Source organism: Alexandromys fortis, unplaced genomic scaffold (genome assembly GCF_014885135.2).
Source record: "Alexandromys fortis isolate MF-2015 unplaced genomic scaffold, M_Fortis_MF-2015_v1.1 scaffold_50, whole genome shotgun sequence".
Lineage (NCBI taxonomy): Eukaryota > Metazoa > Chordata > Mammalia > Rodentia > Cricetidae > Alexandromys > Alexandromys fortis.
The window spans coordinates 3,194,669-3,214,779 of record NW_026067932.1 but is presented as its reverse complement, the minus strand read 5'-3'; the positions used below and the strand labels follow the sequence as shown (position 1 = coordinate 3,214,779).

At 44.7% G+C, this 20,111-nt stretch overlaps 1 protein-coding gene and 1 non-coding gene across 2 annotated transcripts in view; one reads left to right on the top strand and one right to left on the bottom strand.

Moving 5' to 3' along the window:
* The window catches only part of Fgd6 (FYVE, RhoGEF and PH domain containing 6), a 112,913-nt gene that overhangs the window by 26,831 nt on the left and 65,971 nt on the right, over nucleotides 1-20,111 (top strand). The window contains exon 3 of the mRNA XM_050145625.1: nucleotides 11,604-11,751. Within this exon, the coding sequence (XP_050001582.1) occupies nucleotides 11,604-11,751 (148 nt within the window). The remainder of the gene's footprint in view (nucleotides 1-11,603; nucleotides 11,752-20,111) is intronic.
* On the bottom strand, nucleotides 17,494-17,600 carry LOC126503872 (U6 spliceosomal RNA). The gene has a single exon (XR_007592441.1). It is a non-coding gene; the product is annotated as a U6 spliceosomal RNA (small nuclear RNA).

Sequence of the window (20,111 nt, the reverse complement as noted above, 5' to 3'; positions counted from 1 at the left end):
CACATACCCATAGAGCAGTTCCTAACAGTGTCTTACGTAGACCTTGCATTTCTTACGTTTCTATGGTTCTGATAAATCATCATAACCAAAAGCAACTTAGGGAGGAAAGGGCTTATTTCACATCAAAACTCTCAGGTCCTATTTCACCGTGGAGGGAAATCAGGCCAGGAACTCAAGCAGAAGGCGTGGAGGAGTGCTGCCTCCTGACTTGCTCCCCAAAGCTAGCTCAGTATCTTTCCTCATATAACGCAGGGCCACATGTCCAAGGGTGGACCTGTCCCCAGTGAGGTGAGCCCTCCAGACCAATCACTGCTCAAGAAAACACCCCACAGACTTGCCTGAATTAGGGCAATCTAATGGAGGCATTTTCTCAGTTGAGGGTCCTCTTCTCAGGTGACTCTAGCTCAAGTCAAACTAACCAAGAAAAAAAAAAAAAAAAGAAACCTAACTGGGACAGACCTTGCGATATCATGTACTATTCAGAAGGTGCGAAGATAATTGTATAACTGAAAATCACAAATTAACAAAACACTTCGAAGACTGAAGAAATTCATTTTAAATAAAAGAACTGTCTCTGTGTCTTAAACGAGCTAAGAAAAGTAGTTAAAAAATCTAGATAGTCTACATATAGTTTTGGAGTTATACCAAGATGTCCTAGTGAGAGGCTTTCTGAAATACACACACACACACACACACACACACACACACACACACACACACACACACACAAAATGCATGTGTATTCAGGAGAAAAGAGCAACAAATGAACCAAAAATATAGCAGTTCTAAACAGTCTTAATTCTCACCGAGCCTCACATTGAAAAAGCAGAAAGTGTTCTGTGAACCATTCTGTACTCTCCAAGTGAGTGTGTCCTCTGTGTGCCCACAGCAGTCTTATCTCAGTACGGGTTTCTGTCTGTGACTCTGCTGAAATCCTCTGGGAGGACTCTGTCAGTCAAATCTGTGCATATGAAGGCAGTTTGCAGGAGCTGGTACATGTTTCTGCTTTGCCATATTATCTGATGCTCAATTGGAAACATCTCTTCTTCCTTCTGTTTACCTTGCAAAATATAAAGAATCGCGTGTTCCCCTTGGGCTGAGATGGAAGAAGAGATCTGGGGTGCTAGAAGAGGTTCCTTTAGAGACTGCTGTCAGGATGCTGAAAATGGTTGCTATGGTTACTCATAGCAGCGTGATCTGACCGGTTTGTTGTTGTTTTCATTTATGAGGAAGACCAAATGGGAATACCTGTCTCCAACCCACCCTGCCTTTGATCTTTTTTTTTCCCCCCAAATACTAAAAAAGGAAACATTGCTAATAAGAAATGCTTAAAATAATTGAGATTAGTAAACTTGGGCAGGGAAAATAGGGGATTTTAAGCTATGTGTTAGCTTAATTATAAAAACTATATAGAACATTTTAAATATATAAAATAAAAGGTAAATATTCTTTCCATTCTCCACTTGCTGGGGAAGGCTTTTTTTTTTAAGATTTATTTATTTATTATGTATACAACATTCTGCCTCGATGTATGCCTGCACGCCAGAGGTGGGCCCCAGATCTCAGTACAGATGGTTGTGAGCCACCATGTGGTTGCTGGGAATTGAACTCAGGACCTCTGGAAGAGCAGCCAGTGCTCTTAATCTCTGAGCCATCTCTCCAGCCCGAGGCTTTTTTTAAAAAAAAAAAAATTAATTGTTTTTGTTTTGGCTGTGGGTTTGTTTTTCTTTTCAATATGGAAAGTTTTAGAATAAATGGAAAGTTTAGGAGGAGTCAAACTGTCTCTGGAAGTCTATTGTTTGAGGAAAAGGGAAAGAATGACAGTCTGACTTTGCAGTTTGCTCAGGATCAGAACCCCATCTTCCTCTTCAAAGCCAGACCCTCTGGCTGCTTGTCAACAGGGAGGACAACGTGTGCCCTGGGCAGAGAGGTGCTTCTGGGAGCCGCTCCCATCTGCTCATGAGTTCTTCTTCCCTTCCGTTTTTTAGAAAGAACAGAGGCAGCTTGTAAAATGTTCATGCTAGGGGAGAAGTCAGCAGCTTGGCTGTACTCATGACAGTGTCCCTTTTCTGCTTCTCCCATTCCTCAAGGTGATTAACTGCTATACAGAGAGAGCTAAAGGATGTGCTTAAGACATAGTGGGATACCTCTAAGTGAGTCAGTGCTTTAGGTTAATGACTAAATTCCCTTTAAAGATAATTGACAGTACTGTCCAGAGACTGAGGATGTTACTGTATGAGTGGCAAGCTACCCGGAAGCATTACAATTAAACACGAAGCCCTAGGTGTGCTGCAAAGCTCACCTGACTTCAGTAGAAAGGAACTCTCAGACGGTTTGGTGGTTTGACTGGAGGTGAGAGTTTCCCATGGCATAGTGCAAAGGCGCTTCTGAAGTAATTGTCCAGACAGTTCCGGATCTCATGTGTCTGTAGCAATCATTTTTTTCCTTCAGGATTACAGATCGATAACACTGTATAGGAGAGGATCCAAGGACGGGCAGACTAGCTCTCTGTACGAAAGCATCGTTTGTGAATGACTTGCGTTGATTCTAATAGTCTCACAGAGTTCTGTCAGGTAGGCCCCCTACTTTCTTCATTTTATGAATGAGAAAACGGAGGCACGAGTAGGTTAAACACTTAACTAAATTTCGTGAAACCAGTAAATGCAGGCTGAGACCCAGACACTGGTAGTTGTGGCTCAGAGCAGGTATATTTAAACTGCAGACCAGCAAACTTTTCCCTTAGAAGGCCAGTGGGAAATATTTTATACACACAGTGGGAAATATTATATTCCTCTTTCAGTTATCCAACACTGCCTATGCAAAGCTGTACAAATACGAACCCAGTAAAACTTTATTTGTAGGCACATTTCTTTGATAACATAAGCTTCATTTTGCAGTAGGAAGCAAAGTACCCTTGCTTCATTTCAAAATGCGGATTTCCATGCTTCATTAAAGTGGAAAAAGCCTCAGAGACTGCATTTCAAAGTTAAAGTTTTGATGTTGTATAGGATTTTCACATGTCGAATAGGTTTTTTTCACCCTTTGAAAGGCGACTTAGCAAGACAAGCATGGCAATCTGTCTGCAATGCCAGCATTCATGTGACTGAGGAGGTGGGGTTGTAAATTTGATCTTAGCCTGTATTATTAAGACCTTGCATCAAAAAAATTGTTAACTTTGTAGGCATTATAAAAATAAATGTCAGGCTTGATACACCTAATTGTACTAGACTGTACTTATGCTCAGATATTAGGATTAAGTCTAATTCATTCATGTAATAAGTAGACCTGCTTTGAACTAATTCTGGACTTAGCAGGGGTGAATAAGAATAAATCTAGGCTCTTCTATCTACTTGATAAACCCTAATGTCTTTCTCTTCTCATGGCTGTTTTATTTGTGTATGTATGTGTGTGTGTTGTTGTTTTGCTTTGCCTTTAAAAATTTATTTTTAGAATTATTATTTCATTTTATGTGTTTGAGTGTTTTGCTTGCTTGTGTGTCTGTGGACCATGTGCATGACTGGACCTTGAGGAAGTCAGATAAGACATTGGATCCTCTGGAACTGAAGTTAGGCACAGTTGTGAGGCACCATGTGGGTTCTAGGAATTGAGCGTGGGTCCTCTGCAAGAGTAACAAGTGGTTTCAAGCTATTATATAGCTCTCTGGTGCCTCCTTTTTTTTCATTCCCCTTCCGATCCTTCCATATGTTTCTCCTTGGTCTCTTTCAAATTTATGACCTTTTTTTCATTAATTGTTGTTTATAGATACATATGTATTTACGTTGCTATGTATATTCCTAAATGCATGAACACAGCCTGCTTAGTCTGTATACTGTTACCTGTATGTGTGTTTTCAGAGATGATCCTTTGCTATTGTATAAGCAGTTAGTTGATGTGCTGTTTCCTGGGGAAGACTATTTTGTTCTCAGCAAAGGCCTCATGAGCTCCCGCTCTCCTCCCTGTCTTCTACTCAACTCTTATTTAGTCAGTCGTGTGGTGAGACTTCACGGCTGTAGCTCCTGACTTTCCTAGGAGACACAGTCTCAAGCAAACTCCCTGCTCCTTTTGCACTGGTGTATTTCCACTCCTCTTCCTGGATGACCCCTGGTGTAGGAGATACGTTGTAGATGCATCACTTGGGACTAGGCTCCACAACTCTGCATTGCTATTGCTCTTGATTGTCTGTAATGGTCTCCATGTGTTGCAAAGAAAAGTCTCCTTGACGAGGGGTGAGAACTACACTTATCTGACTAGACCCTGAAGATTAGTTAAATTGTATTTATTTACAATCTATTGAATATGATAGATTGCTCACATTATTTCATTAAACATTAATAGCAGGTGGTATTCTTTCAGTTTTATAGTTGAAAGGAGCATTTAATTAGAAAGCTTAAATAGATCACCAGTTATATATAGACAAATGAGAGGTGGAGCCTGGCTTCAAATACAGGTGTGTTTTGGACTGAGACAAGTGTTCTCCTTTGTTCCTAGACATGTTTGGTACTGTAAAGAAATGCTTGGAATCCTATTCTCAGTGGTTCTCTATATCTCCCTTCTTAAGTGTATGTTTATTTTCGCTTCCTTTAAATTCTCCCTGACTCTAGTTTTAGAAGATGTTATCATAGTTTGCTAGAACTGTCAAGCTTTTTTTTTTTTTTTGAGGGGGTGGTTCTCAAAGATTCTAAAAATAAACAGAATTAGTCAGCAGTGTAGCTAGTGGAAGGTGCAGTGATGTGTTGGATGAAGAGAGTGGAGAAAATCAGGTAGAGTAAGCAGCACGTTGCTAGAATCCCTCTACCCGGGAACGTGAGTCAGGAGGATCAGGAGAATAGCTCAGCCTGCACAGCAGACTCTGTTTCAAAGAAACCAAAGAGAAGATGGAAAGGGGCTGCTGCTGCATTAGTGGTGGAACACTCAGCCCACATGGGTGAGGCCTCGGGTTCTGTTCCTCGATACTGAATGAAAGGGAAAGAATGGAGGAAAACTTCTGCCTGGTGCCCATTGTGTTCTCCAGTTTTGAGAAGATTGGCCCGTGTGTCCAGGATAAGGTTCTGTTTGCATCTTTGGTGTTATTGACCCATAGCTGTTCTAGAGTAGATTTTTGTTTCAAGACAGAGTTTCTCTTTGTAGCCCCTGGCTATCTTGGAACTCACTTTGTAGACCAGGCTGGCCTCAAACACGTAGAGATCTGTCTGTCTCTGCCTCCCAAGTGCCGGGATTCAAGGCGTGTGCCCCCACCGCCCGGCTAGAATAGACATCTATCAGTGTTGTGTCTTGTACCTACGGATGAGAAATGGTGCCAGTATTGTTCGTAGGTATCTGTGAGTAAGGAAGTGAATTAAATCTCTTCACGAGTAACAGTCTAGCCCTGCCTGATGTTACCTCCTTGCAGGCCCCAAGCCCCTTTCCGTCCTTCTCCCTAAGGGGAGTGGTCCTTGCGGTTGTGGTTGCAACTTCTGTTAGGAAGCAGGTCTGCATAACGCAGGATCTGGGAGTGAAAGCAGATGTCCCTTGGGTGCAGCTACGGTTGGCTTATGTTCCTCGTACTTCATACAGCGGGGTCTGTGTGTGACATAACATTTAACATGCGGTAACGGGGGACATGTTACTAATGCTATCTTAATGCCTTCACCTTGAACGAAATACAATTGGGCACATACATAGTCAGCTTTATACGCCCCTCAGTGTGGTTTCAAGGTAGTTCTTTTAGAAAGCACCCAACGCACCTGCTTCTGCACCTCGCTCCTAGAGTATGGCAGTCTCCCTACTGGTTGTTTGAATCGCTTCCTCTCCACTTTGTGAGTGAGTGATGGAGCCTTAGCCTAGGGTTATGACTCTGGCTGCACACACAAAGCCCATTTTCTTTCTCTAACAGTCTTTCAGCACCAGTTTTAAACCATCTCTAGTTCACATTTCAGGGAAGCAAGGTATTTTTTTCAAGCCACAGAGCTGACTTGCTAGTTTTTAAAATTAATTTATGAAAACTTACTTGTGGGATGGCACACGTGTTTCCCTTTGACGTGCATGGAGGGCAGAAGACAGACAATTTGAGGAAGTCCATGCTTGGCTTCCACTATGTCCATCCCCAGGACTGAACTCAAGTCATCCCTGAGCCTGCTCACTGGCCCAGCTTGATAGTTTGAAGGCCCCTCTAAAATTTGTGAACCAAGAACCACTAATTGTGTATATCCTATACCTTTCATTTTTTCATTTGTTTTTTTCTTTATTTTGGGTAACTCCTACTATCCTTTTAACTTTTCAGGACTTCCGTTCTGTGTTAACCAGCTTTTAACTTTTCAGGACTTCCGTTCCGTGTTAACCAGCTTTTAACTTAGCAGGGTTAATGCACTGTTTACCTGTGCTCCCGATTTGTTTTTGACTGACATCATGATAATGAAACTTTCTGCTTTCATCTTTCCTTATTTCCCTGAAATGACCTAGATCTTTCCAGGCTGTCCTGGAACTCACAGTTCTTCTGCCTCAGCTTCACGGGAGAAGGTTGGAGTTGTAGGCATTTACCATCGACCCAGCTGATGAAATCATTGCGTCGTGAAATTAAAACGACGTTTGCCGCCGGGCATGTTAATGCATACCTATATCCCAGCACTCCGGAGGTTGAGGCAGGTCCACTGAAGTTAAGACCAGCCTGGGACTACAGTCTCTGTCTCTAGAGGAAAAGGAAGAAAGAGGGAAGGTGGGGGGCGGACAAGAAACAATCGCTGTAGGGAGGAACCGCGGACGACTCCATTTATTTCTACATAGAGTCCTTTGCTGACTGTGGAACTCTTCCTGTAACTCTGCTGTCACCCAGCTTTTAGGGTGCCACCCAGACTCCGCACATACTATCCTGTGTGTGGAAAACCTGAAAATATGTCTTAGGGATATGTGACTCCTAAGAGGTCTGCTGGCAGGTGAAGTGACCAGTAAGCCTACTTTGTAGGTTGAGCCAGGTTTTCATAAAACAGTCAAGAGCACCGCCGCCGAGCTTGTAGGGGAAATTCCAGAGGTACTGCAGGACTTCAAAGGAAACTTGAGAAGAACGGTTTGGGGCTAGCCTTTGTAGCACAGCAGTAGAGCCCCCCCCCCCCCCCCCGCAAAGCATGGGGTTCATCCCCTGCACCACAAAGAAAAACAAACAAATAAAACCAAACAACAATATGTGAGAAAAGATTTTCACATTTTTGTTGCTGTTGACTTGATCCATGGCTTTCCTTTGATGCTGGAATCCACGATTTTATGTGGGGAGTGAAGTAACCGCTTCGTGGTGAAATTATGAAGCTGTTAGTCTTACATAATAACTGATAGCTTGTTAAAAATTGTTTCCCATGTAATGTTCATCCTTCAAGTCTCTTAATCTCGCATTTCTGCTCACTCTGTGATACACATGAAAGCAGCCCAAGGAAGCACACAGTCCGTAGACTAAACGGAACAGCATCGCGCCCGCGTGGGCGCTTGTTCTCCTCAGCTTGGGTAGGGGTCGAGGGTAGAAGAAGAGGCTGGAGTTCAAATGTACATGCTGCGACTCGGTAAGGAGACAGACACATTATCTTGAGCCGCCGTTCTCAGAGTTGGGAGCTGCTCGGTTTCTAGGTGACTGACTCACTCTGCTTCTCTGGCTGTCTGCTCTCGCCCTTCCCTTGCTGAGGGACCCGTGCAGAAGGGTGTTTCTCCGCTTCCACTCAGCAGGTTTATGTTCTTGCGATCTGGAGGACCTGTTGCTATAAAGTCTTATATACAATTTTATATTCTCTTTTCCAGCTGAGAGAGAATGTTCTGTCCACATAGAATTTAGCATGGGAAAAATTTAACTCTTAAAAAACTGTATTTACAAGACTGTGGCATTTGGAATCGAGGGACGGTGCCTATCAACAGCAATTGGTTTTCTGGCTTGGTTTTCTCTTGACTTTCTAGAACTCTGTCTCTTTTAGAAGCAAATCTGATTTGGAGTGGGTGCCTGAGGGAGGTAGAACTGAGTGTGTGTTCTGCTGTTGAAGCTCCCGAGCCCTTACGTCACTGTTCCCGTGAACTAGACAGGAAGATGTGGGGGGAATCCTGACCTGCCCCGCTAGCCTGCAGAGCAGTGTTAGGCGTTACTTTCTTCTATGCAAAGCAGAGAAGAGTTCCACACTGCGGGATCGGCGTCAGGCCTCAGTCCAGAGCCTGCTCGTTATCAGAAGTCTGAAATTATCAAGGTTGACTTGGAAGCTGTACTTAATTACATGGGTAAACAGTTTAATAACTGTTATCAAAATCAACAAATGAGTGTAGATTCTGGATGCTGTCTTCCCCATGGGCCGCTAAGCCCTTTGTTCCTTTACACTCAGGTTCCTTATTCCCAGTCTGCTCTGGCTGACCTAAGGCCTTCTGCTGGTTCCACTTACTCGAGTCATTCCATTTCGGGCCTTCCAGGAGACATTGTTGTTGTTTTCCCCCTCTTACTCTATCCCTTCCTCTCGGTCCCAGTGTCCCTAACTTTATCCTTTCACCATTGAGAACTGTTCAAAGTAGCCTGGCAGTGGTGACAGGAGGCAGATCTCTGAGTTCAAGACCAGCCTGGTCTACAGAGTGAGTTCGAGGACAGCAAAGGCTACAGAGAAACCCTGTCTTGAAAAACAAAAACAAACAAAACAGGTGAAAAGTACTTGTGGAGATGTTCCATGTCAGGCAGCATGCTGGGGTTCAGCAGAAAACACAGCTGTCCCGCGTTTACATGTGAAAAGTAGCCTTTGTGTAGTGCTTACATGTTAAAAGTAGCTATTGGCGGGAGGTGGTTTAGGGCCCAGAAGAGACTAAGAAACCAATCCATGATGAGGGGGGTAAAGAGAATCTGGGTAAGTTTTAGTCAGCAAGCAATCTTTGGAAGTCAAAGTATCCCAGTGTTTTATGTCAGTAGTCTGGATTCATGAAGTTTGGTTTTCACTTTCCGTGGTATTGGGATTGACCAAGGAGCTTGTAGGTGCTGGAATACACCATGCCCTCCAGCCTTGTGCTCAACCCTGTGTGTATGTACAGCTCCTTCCCCTGCTCTTTTTTAAATAGTGACTTTCTCACTTCATTTGGAGCCTTGTTTGGTTGTCGGTGTTGTTTTCCGTTTTGATTTTAGAGCCCAGATTGACCTCAGACTCATAATCCTCTTGTCTCTGCCTCCTGATGGCGAGCTAGATTCCTGGTGTGTGCCGTCATGTTCTCTCTTGAATTCCTAAAAGCGATGACAATAACTAGGTATCTTCTTATGAAAACGCCTTTTAAATGGTTGCCAGAGAAACACCTTTCAACTCCAACCAGAATCAAAGCCCAGGGTCCTCATCACTAACCACCTGAAATCCCCATGTCCAGAAAAACCCTCTGATGGGCCATGGAAGAAATTTCTAGAACAGTTTCTAGCTCTACCTGGATCCGGATCCTGCAGGTCAGGGGAGGGAGGGCTTTGCATTTTTTAAGAAATTTCCAGATGATGCCAGTAACTGATCAGAAATGTAACCTGTGCTGAGATGGCAAGTCTATTTATTTATTTATTTATTTATTTATTTATTTATTTATTTATTTTTGGTTTTTTTGAGACAGGGTTTCTCTGTGGCTTTGGAGCCTGTCCTCAAACTAGCTCTGTAGACCAGGCTGGTCTCGAACTCACAGAGATCCGCCTGCCTCCGCCTCCCGAGTGCTAGGATTAAAGGTGTGCGCCACCATCGCCCGGCTTGAGATGGCAAGTCTAGAGGGTCAAAAGAGTAAGGCATGAAGGTGAAACTGGGCTGGCTGTGAGCTCAGTGAGAGAGCTGTTGCCTAGTACGCACTGAGACCTTTCTCTGGTTCCCAGCACAGCCAATTCCCCACCCCCACCCCGAACCCTCCAAAGGTGAAGGTACTTTTTCTTCTAGCTACATGAATAGGCGCTCTGGTCTTCATCTTGTTTGCTTTTAATTATTCTTGCCAGTGCAAATCGAACACTAATAGCCCAGCTGAACTGGCTCTCAGCCCTGCTCGCAGGAACAGTTCATTTTGTCAGTGATCTGACTGGAAAATCCCTGCCTCTCTCCCACCCAGGATGTGAGTCTCCCGCTTGTCCAGGCCACCTATGATAAAGGTGTGCATCCACCCAGCTGAGTGATAAGAGGCCCTGGCCACTGAGTAACAGGAAGCCAAGTGCTTGGTGGTAGGAGGTGTTCCTTTTGGCATTTTGCCTCGATCCAACTGGTTTGTGTAGCCGTTGAACTGCAGGAATGGTTTTTGAAGCCAGTCTGTTATTCTACAGTGTGTCCAGGACCTAGCAGGAAATTTATCCTTCACTTTGAAGACTCACGTTAGAAATGCTCGTATTTGGAACTCTGGCAGTTGAGTGACCTGCCTGTGACCCGAGAAAGAGCCACAACAGGCACGGAATGCAAATTTCTCTTCTACTAGAGCCTTCTTCCTGATGATTTTCTTCAGCTCTAGTGGCCTCACCTACTCTACAAGCACATGCTCTGGTAGGCTAGCTGCTGACTGCCACCAGAAAAGCAGTTGGTTGTTTGCTGAGACCGTTTCCCACTGTGCCCGAACTCAGATGGTGGAGTTATACCCAGCCGGGTCTAGATAGGCAGTTCTAAAAGGGTCTTGTTTCTGAATATGCACATCCTATGCCGGAATGATTCCCATCTTTTGCCTGGGGAACTTGACTGTGGAATTCCCCTTACAAAATGGATTGAACCGTGGCTCTGAGCCGCCTGAGATCTGTGTGGACACATGCGAAGCCTTGGTGAGATCAGGCTGTCAAGGAAGAGCTGATTAATGGCCTGGAAGTGCTTTTCCAACTTCAGCTGAGTCATAATCACCTGGAAGGAGGACTCATTTAAATGTCCTCATTAGATCACCAGGCTCCCTTAGGGTTTCTGTAGGAGGCTGGAGCCTGACACCCTCTAGGTCCACTGTCCTCCTCCATCTTGAACTGCAGGTATCTATCAGTGATAACTAGGGTGGTGGGCACATGCTCACTGTTACTCCTGTACTGTTGATTGGACGCTTACCGTCAGGAGTTCCCAAGCTTTACAGATTTGGCATTTTGGTGCTGTTTTTAAATATCAAGGCCGAAGTTCTCAACAACATCTAGTGTGCTCCCTCTCAGTCTTCTTGGTTTGTACCAGGAATCAATAGAGACTCAGTCTTCTAAAGCAAGGAGGCGTGGAAACAGAATGGAGGCAACTGGGAAACTTGCTTCCTATTATTACATGTCCTGAATCACAGTCTAATGAGGAAAGCCAAAGCCGGAACTCAAACTTGGAGGCAGGAGCTGATTGAGAGGCCATAAAGCAGTACCGCTTCCTGACTTGCCCCTCTTGGCTTGCTCAGCCTCTTTCTCACAGAACCTAGCTAGGACCACTAGCCCAGGGATGGCACCACCCACAATGGCCTTCATTATTATCAGTTGAATTTGTACTAAAGTTGACTGTTAAGCACAGAGTGAATTTGAGTTTATACCAACTGAGCCGGGGAAAAGCAAGGCAGGTTTTGGCTTGCCTGGTTTTTTCCATTCCTCCGAATCCCATAGGCGCAGTCTCTCCCATGACCAGGATCAGGTAGTTGATGCTGGTGTGTGGAAGGCGACTAACGGGTATCCATCTCTGTTGACGCAGCTCTGCAACATCGCAGGAGCGGCACGATGGTCTCCATCTGGGTCTTGGTGACCTGCCCTCTGATGAGGAAGTCATCAATAGTTCTGATGAAGATGACGTCAGCTCCGAGTCCAGCAAAGGAGAGCCAGACCCGCTGGAAGATAAACAGGTATATTTTGGCAATCAGTTATTTCTGCTTTTGTTTTTCTTGGCCTGCCGCTGTGCGTGGGAATGTGATCTGTCATACTGATGGGAAAACAGCAGTAGCAGCCCTCGTGAGTAGTCTGGAAATGGTTTACAAGTCCAAGTCTTGTTCCTTCTGTAATGTAGCACCTACAGTGTTTCATATCCAGCCGTGTGAAATTATTTCACTAATGGCTTTTTATATGTGTATATATGTATATGTATAGAAATGTATGTAGTTATGTCTAGATCATGAATCTCTCTTAGGGCTTGTTCTTGTCCTGCCACTGATTCTTACCTTTCTTTGTTGTGAGTTTTTTTTTGTTTGTTTTTTGTTTTGTTTTGTTTTATTTTATGTGTATGGCTGTTTTGTCTGCATGTATGTCTCAGATCCCCTGGAGCTTGAGTTACAGACAGAGTTGTGGGCTGCCATGTGGGTGTGGAAAATTGAACCTGGTTCTTTGGAGGAACAGCCAGTGCTCTTGACCACTGAGCCAACCCTCTGACCCACTGTGTAACCTAGTCTGACACTGGCGCATTTACAACAGTCCTTCTGCCTCAACCTTCTGAGCACTGGAGATTATAGGCATGAACTGGGGCAGTTCTTAAAATTTACTGAAAGAAGGGAATTATACACATTTGAGGCTTGAACACATCTTTAAAATTTTTAAAAATAAATCCATTCTGTGCAGGGGGAGCACATTCGAGCGAGCATGCTTCTGTGCTTTGGTACGTGTGTGGAAGTCAGGATACAACTTGTGGGAGTCAGTCTTCTCCTACCACGTGCCTTGTGGGTTCAAACCCAGGCTTGCAGCAAGTGTCTTTAGCTCCCAAGTCACCTCACTGTTCTGACCATGCCTTCTTAAGGACAGAACAGAGGTCGCTGTTTTTACTTCCCACGCTGCTGTGGCAACATACCTGACCTGAGACAAACTTAATGGAAGAAGGGTTAATTTGGCTCACAGTTCGAGGACAGCCCCTTGCGTCCTGGAAGTCGTGGCAGCATGAGCTTGAGGCACAGCGTCCGTGATGCTAGTTCCCAGCTCGCTTTCCCCTGTATTCAGTCCAGGACTCCAGCCCATGGCACGATGCTACTACCCACGGTTAAGGTGGGTCTCCCTATGTCAGTTAAACTAGTGGGGCTCGTCTTACGGTTACTACTGCTGCAATAAAGTGCTATGACCAAAAGCAGTTTGGGAAGAAAGGTCTTGTTTGGTTTACATTTCCTGAATCACAGTCTAATAAGGAGAGCCGAGGCAGGAACTGATTCAGAGGCCATAAAGCAATACCACTTACTGACTTGCCCCTCTTGGCTTGCTCAGCCTCTTTCTCATAGAACCTAGGGCACTAGCGCAGGGATGGCACTACCCACAATGGCCTAGGCCCTCCCCCATCAATCTCTAAATGCCCTACAGGCTCGCCTACTGTAAATCTTATGGAGGCATTTTCCTATTTGAGGTATCTTTCTTCCAGATGACTCTAGCTTGTGTCAAGCTGACCTAAAGCTAGCCAGCGCAGGGCTAAGACTTCAGAACGGTGCCCTGAAGCTTGTCTCCTGTGTTACTATAGATCCTGTCAAGTGGAGAATAAGTGTATCACCTCGCTCACTGTTACTAATAGAGTAATCACTTTCTTAAAATAATCCAGCGTGTGTTTGTATTATATGTATTCATACTTGTATGTGTGTGTCTGTGTATGTGTTCGGGAGACATGAAGATTGTCCATATGTTCATAAAGGCTTAAGGATATATAATAGGGAAATTCATTGTACTGTTTTAGTTTATTATAAACATCTATATGTTTCATTTGAAATCACATTTCTTTGAATAAAGATATTATGAAAGGGGAAATTTGTATAACAGCAATGTCCCCATGCCATATTGGAGTGTTACAAGATAGAATTTTGAAAGATCCTCACAATATAGCAAGCCAAGGACGAAACCCTTGTCACCCGAGTCCTTGTCATATTTGACTAACCCATTATGCCTCCTGCTTAGCATGTGTTGCTCTGTCTAAATCTGCTTCTACCTTTAATGAATGGTACATCGTGGTTATCTAAAATTGAGTCCCGGGGCTGGAAGTTGACTCAGCAGGTTAGAACCCTTGTTGCTCTTATGGAGATGCTGGGTTCAATTCCCGGCACCCTCGTAATGACTCCCAACTGTCAGTAACTCCAGTTCCAAGGGATCTGACACCTTCTTCTGATCTTGTCATGCGGTGCACATAAATAGATGCAATAAAAAACACATCAACACATAAAATAACGGAATAAGTAAATATAAAAAAAATTGGTTGCCAGCTATGATTTGGGTAACTTGAAGCTAATTACTTAATCTTTTTGGTTTAAAGAATGCCACTTTGTAAATGAAAACAAAGTATTACTTATAAATGATTTGATATGTGGAAAAAGTTAGACTGTGACCCAGTATGGGATTCGAGCTCAGTGACTTTGTTGTTGGCTGATGAGACTCAGTTTCTGAACCGGATGCACGATGCACACATTTGTAACCCTAGCAGTTGGGAGGCAGAGGCGAAAACACTGGCATGAGTTCAGAGCTAACTGCGGTGAAGTGTTAAGTTCCAGATTAGCATAGATTGTAGAGTAAGACACTGTCTCAAAAGCAATCAGACACCCCCGTGATTTATACTTTTTTTCCTATCTGAAAAGCAAACAGGCACCCCAGACACACACAAACCCCACCCCTAGCCCAACAGGAGTAAGTCTCAGATCAGGGTGTTGGAAGCAGTTGCTTGGGGGTCTGTACAGCCCCTGGCAGCGGAGTGACTATTACAGATACACTTGGTGCTCTGAGGGGTTTGTTCGGCAGTCACGGAGCTGCCGCTGTGCCCTGCTCACACCTTGCTCCTTTGCAAGCTCGTTTTCTGTGCTGCTGCTCCTTGGTACAGATCCTGGAGAAGGTCAAGGATAGCCCTCATGTCGCAGGTAGCCTCAGTGTTCATTAGACATCAGGGGTGGCCGTGGCCCTGGCTTTTGTGGTATGCCCATCCCAGTGGAGGAGGAAGAGGGACCCAAACTCATAAACAGGAAGAAGCTCAGAGTGTTTCCAGGCTGCACGGGGAACACAGCAGTGATGTGCTGGAGACTGCAGTGGTTACTTGGACGAAAGCCTCTGAGAAAGTGGCATTTGACTAGAATTTAAATGAGTGCGAAGAGCCAATGCCTGTGGAGAGCTTGAGAAAGAACATTCAGATAGTATTGTGTGAGAGCCATAATTAAAATCAGGCTCTCCTCGCTTTCTTTTCCTGCTTCATACTGTTGCTTTGGCCTGTTCTGTTTTGCTTGAATCTTGTCCGGTTTCTCTCTCTATTGAAGTGGTAACCACAGTGATCTCCACACGACACTGGAGATCATACCGGCACACAGTATAAAGGAAGGCTCTCACGTGGCCCATGATTCTGTCCAGCATCACGTTCTGTCACTGCCTGCTTGGCTCCCGCATTTTGTGGTCACTGGAGACTCCTAAGTATAGTGGGTCTTTCTGGTCAGACTTTCTTTTGGAATTGCCAGCCCCAAAATAATGACATAGAGGCTGATTCTTAATTATGAAAGCTTAGCCTTTAGCTTAGGCTTGTTCCCAATTAGCTCTTATGACTTAAATTAACCTGTTTCTATTAATCTACGTTCTGCCGTGTGGCTCTCTACCTCTCCTCCATTCTGTATGTCTGACTCCCTCTGCTTCTGACTGGTGTCTCTTGCATGCCTAGATTCTAACACTGAGTTCCTCTCTCTGCCTGGAAGTCCTGCCTAACCTCTCCTGCCTAGCTATTGGCTGTTTTGCCTGCTATTAAACCAATCACAAGGACACATCTTCACACAGTGTACAATAGCCCTCACCACCTAAGGTGGGGATTTGAATTCAGGTCCTTGTAGTTGTGTGGCAAGCCCTTTGCGATCTGAGGCATCTCTTTAGTTCCCTGGAAGTTCTTCAGATTTTAGTTTATTGTTCTTTTCAGGTCTTAATAAACGTTTGTTTTAAAGAAATGTGTTGGGCATAGTGGCTCATGCCCATTTGACATTTGGAAGGAAAGACAGTAGGATTCCTGCAAATTTGAGGCCATTTTGTTCAACATAGTAAATTCCAACCCAACCAAGGCAGTTTAGCGAGACTTAGTTTCAAGAAAGAAACAAAAAATAAAATAAAATTTTAAAGGAAGTGTATTCATTTTGTTTCTTTGTGGTTAGAACATTCAGTCTGTAGCTTCTCTGAATATTTGTTTCTCTGTTCTTTTTCAAATCTTTTGAAAATAGCTCGTGATTATTCCCCTGCAAAGAGAAGGGCGGAGCCTGGAAAGGACGATGTCCTTTAGGTAACATCGTGACATCACCTCATCTGCGACATAGAAATGATAAAGGGCTGTGCCTTGGGCAGGCCTTGCTGTTGACATTCTTCTCGTGCGTGCGAGTAGAACTCTTGTTATGACAGAGAAGGTCTCTCAGATAGCACTAACCGCACTGGTAGAATGCCATTTGCCGTCTCGGGTACTCAGCAACTGTGAAATAAAGAGAACACGGTTAAGAAGAACTGACAAAGCTGGGCTGTTCTCAAAAGATCAGAGCGTATTGCTGGATTTCAGACCAAGGCTCTGTGTTTAATGTGTGTGAGTTATTTCATGACCCTTGACAATTGTTTTCATTTGTCTGTGGCGAGCGTCTTGACTTCCATCGCAGTCTGCTTTGCTTTGGGGAGATGTTGATATTTAACAGATGGTCTCTTTAAAATGTGATATGGTTTCATTAGCTCAGAAGCCTGAGCTGCCAAACACAGCCTCTTGAGGTCTTACAAGGTGCGTTCCCATCAGTGTTTGGCCGGGTCCAAATCAGTGACTGTTCTTACATGATGGAGAGAATATAGAACTTTTAATATTTGTTGTCTTTGACTTTTCAGATGACTACAACCCATTGATTTCTAGTCTACTCACATGCCTTCATTTAAGTCTGTAATTTTCCTAGCTTAAAAGGAAAAACAGAGGCTTGGAGGGATGGCTCAGCAGTTTGGAGCCGGTAGTGCTTGCTCCTGTAGAAGATGGAAGTTTGGTTCCTAGTAGGTACCCAGAACACATATCAGGCTGCTCACAGCTGAAGCTTTGGCCTCTGTTAGCATCTGCGTTCACATGCACACACACACACACACACACACACACACACACACACACCATTAAAATAATCTTATGTGGAACGAACAGTGGCGTTTCAAGTGCACTTGAAAGGCAGAATCAGGCAGTGGTCTGTGTTAGAGGTCATTCTGATCCATGTAGTGAGTTCCAGGCCAGCCAGGCTGTATAGTGAGACCATGGCTCAAAAAGTTAAAGTAAGGAGTGCAGGGATAATTCCATGGTTAAAGCACATTTTTATTTCAGAGGACCTAGGTTTGGTTCCTAGCTCTTCCATAGTGGCTCAAAACCATCTGTAACTCCAGCCTCCTCTCTGGCTTCTAAAGGCACAGGTACACATACAGTCGCACACAGGGAAAGCAGTCACACCCCCAATAGATCTAAAAAACAATAAATCATAGAAAAAGACACAAATAGAGAACTATGCATACTCCTAGATTAGATGCGTACTCCTTATTTAGTTCAACCCACTATCCTTTAATGTATGTGCCACGGATTTTGAGTTTGAGTTTGTGTTTTATGATATATAACATACCAAACAGTGTGCTGTAGTCTTAAGTTCTCTCTCTCTCTCCTCTCTCTCTCTCTCTCTCTCTCTCTCCTGGACTGTTTCATGAATTTGCGTGTCATCCTTCTGCAGAGGCCATGCTAATCTTCTCTGCATCGCTCCAATTTTAGTATATGTGCTGCCGAAGCAAGCACTGGTCTTAGGTTCTAAGAAAGTGGCAGCCACCTGTACACATTTACCTGTTCGTGAATTTTCCTTGAACAGTGAATTAGGCACTATGCTTGCATATAGAAGGATACAAAAGTAAATAGGTAGACTACAGAGAATATTGGGAGGGTGAACAGATAGTAACAACCCCTTGAGCGCCTTATACATAACATATAAACAAGAGAGTAACCTTGTCCTTTGAAGGTAACAGAAGAGCATCAGGGCAGCCTTCTTAAAGGGACAACCTGTGACTGTCATCTTAAAGAATGACCCAGAATGTGGCAGTCAGAAATCCTTGGAAGGAAAGATGGCCTTGACCAGAAGGGAATTCGGTGGATAGAAAGAGACAGAGGAGGGCAGAATCACGTGGAAATACAAGGTGGTTCCAGTTTAGCTGGAGTCAAGGAAGGGGTGTGGAGGAGTAGGAGGAAAAGCAGCATTGGTGGATATATTGGGAAATGTCTCGTCTTTCTCTTTGCTCCCACGGTTGTTGAGTCAAGCAGTTCCTCTGCCTCACACTCCTGCCTTGACCAACTGTGCCGCCTTTGGCCTAAGCAATGCAGAGACCACTGACTGAAATCCCTGGAGCCGTGAGCCCAGTTAGACCTCTTCTAAGTTGTTTGTCTTGGCTATTTTGTCAAGCGACAGAAGTCTAGCACACATTAAGGAGATACTCTGAAGGATAAATCAACAGGCTTTGTTGACTCAGAAGGTGGCACTGACAAGAGAGAAATTCAGGTTCCTGGCATTGATGCATGGGGATGTGCAGTAGGTATACGGAAGGCCTCGCTTCCTCTCCAGGCTCCCTGTCTGAGTCAGCTGAAAGAAGCCGAACAGGCACACCAACTAGAGAAAAAGCAGGCCTGTTTGTTAGCGTGTGTATGGGAGCCACACAGAGAAGGGCCACACAGTTCATAGGGAAGTGTAGGTGGGGGACGATACACCCTGAGCTCTGGTTGTCACTGTGTAGACCAAGTCTCTCTTGGGTGGCAGGTCTTGGAAAAAAAGAGAGGGTTATATTTGGCTCAGTAGACCGAGACCTTTTCCTCTTTTCTATGAGTTAGCCTTCCCTGGTTGAGGGAGTTTTGGGGAGGAAATGCAAGACAATTGCACTTACTTCGGATGACCTTTCTTGAGTTAGATGTGCAGATATCTCATAGAGAGCTTTCTCTATGCTGGGAATCTAGGTGGTGAGGGAGCCGTAAAGTCTAAGGCAGCTGCGCATGGGTCTGTGCTCCCGTGGTCAGCCTCTCTGAGTGTCACACTTGACGGTATTATCTGTTTCCAGTGGCTGAAGGGCATCAGGTGCGTTTTCTGTGTGAAGCCTTCCCGACTCTGCCTTAGTGTGGCCTCCTTCGATGCTTAGCTGGTTCACAGTTGTGATAGTTTGTGGCTGTATTCCCTGTGCTCACTTCTTGAAGATTGTGGGTATTTCTTTTTAAGTTTTTTCTCGTTATACAAAACATTGGATTTCATTAAGATATATTTATAGACACACACATGCACTTACACACACTTGTACTTTGCTTATATTTGTCTGCTCTTTCCTGTGCTATTTTTTAAGAATATTTATTTTTTTACATGCCAATCCCAGTTCCCCCGCCCTCCTATCCTCCTGCTCTCCCCATCCCCCCCCCATTCACTCCTCAGGGAGGGTACAGCCTCCCCTGAAAAGTCAACTAAGTCTGTCTCCTCAGCTCATTGAGGCAAAACCAAACCCAGCCCAGCCAACCCCGCCCACCCCACCTGCCCAGCGACCTGCCTAGGCTGAGCAAGGTATCTCTTCCTAGAGAAAAAAAAAAGTTCATGCAATAGGGTTAGATCCTGCCCAAGCCACATCGTTGTCACCTGCATTCAGGGTGCCTAGTTCGGTCCTATACAGGTTCCCTAGTTGTCAGTCCAGAGCCAGTGAGCTGCCATTGGCTCGGGTCAGCTGATTGTGTGGGTTTCCCCTTTGTTCACATTATTGTTCCTCCCTCTTTGGCATCGCACTCCAGGAGCTCCAGGAGCTCGGCTGGGCTGTTTTTACTAATCCCTTCTTCAAACGCTCACCTATCCCAGATCTATGCTTTTAAAGTTTTGAAATAGCTACCTGGGAATCTGAGCTATAAGATGTGCTTCTGAGCCTAGTGATCAAGCCCAGCTTCGGAGCAGGGCATTGGCTGCAGTACCCAGCTTCACAGAGCGGGAAATTGGCGGCAGCAGAGCTATTTCTTATACTGATTTCAAGGTTAGATAGCTTCACGTTTTAGGAGGATGGCACGACGATGCTACTGACTCCTTCCTCGTGGAAACAAGCTCAGGGTAATAAGAGTAAGAGATGAGCTGGTGAGATGGCTCAGTGGGAAGTGCTTGTCATCCAGTTGCCAGGCTCCATGACCTGAAGTCAATCCATGAGACCCACATGGTAGGAGAGAATGAACTCCTGCTGGCTGCCCTCTGACCTTCATGCGCTCTCTCTCTCTCTCTCTCTCTCTCTCTCTCTCTCTCTCTCTCTC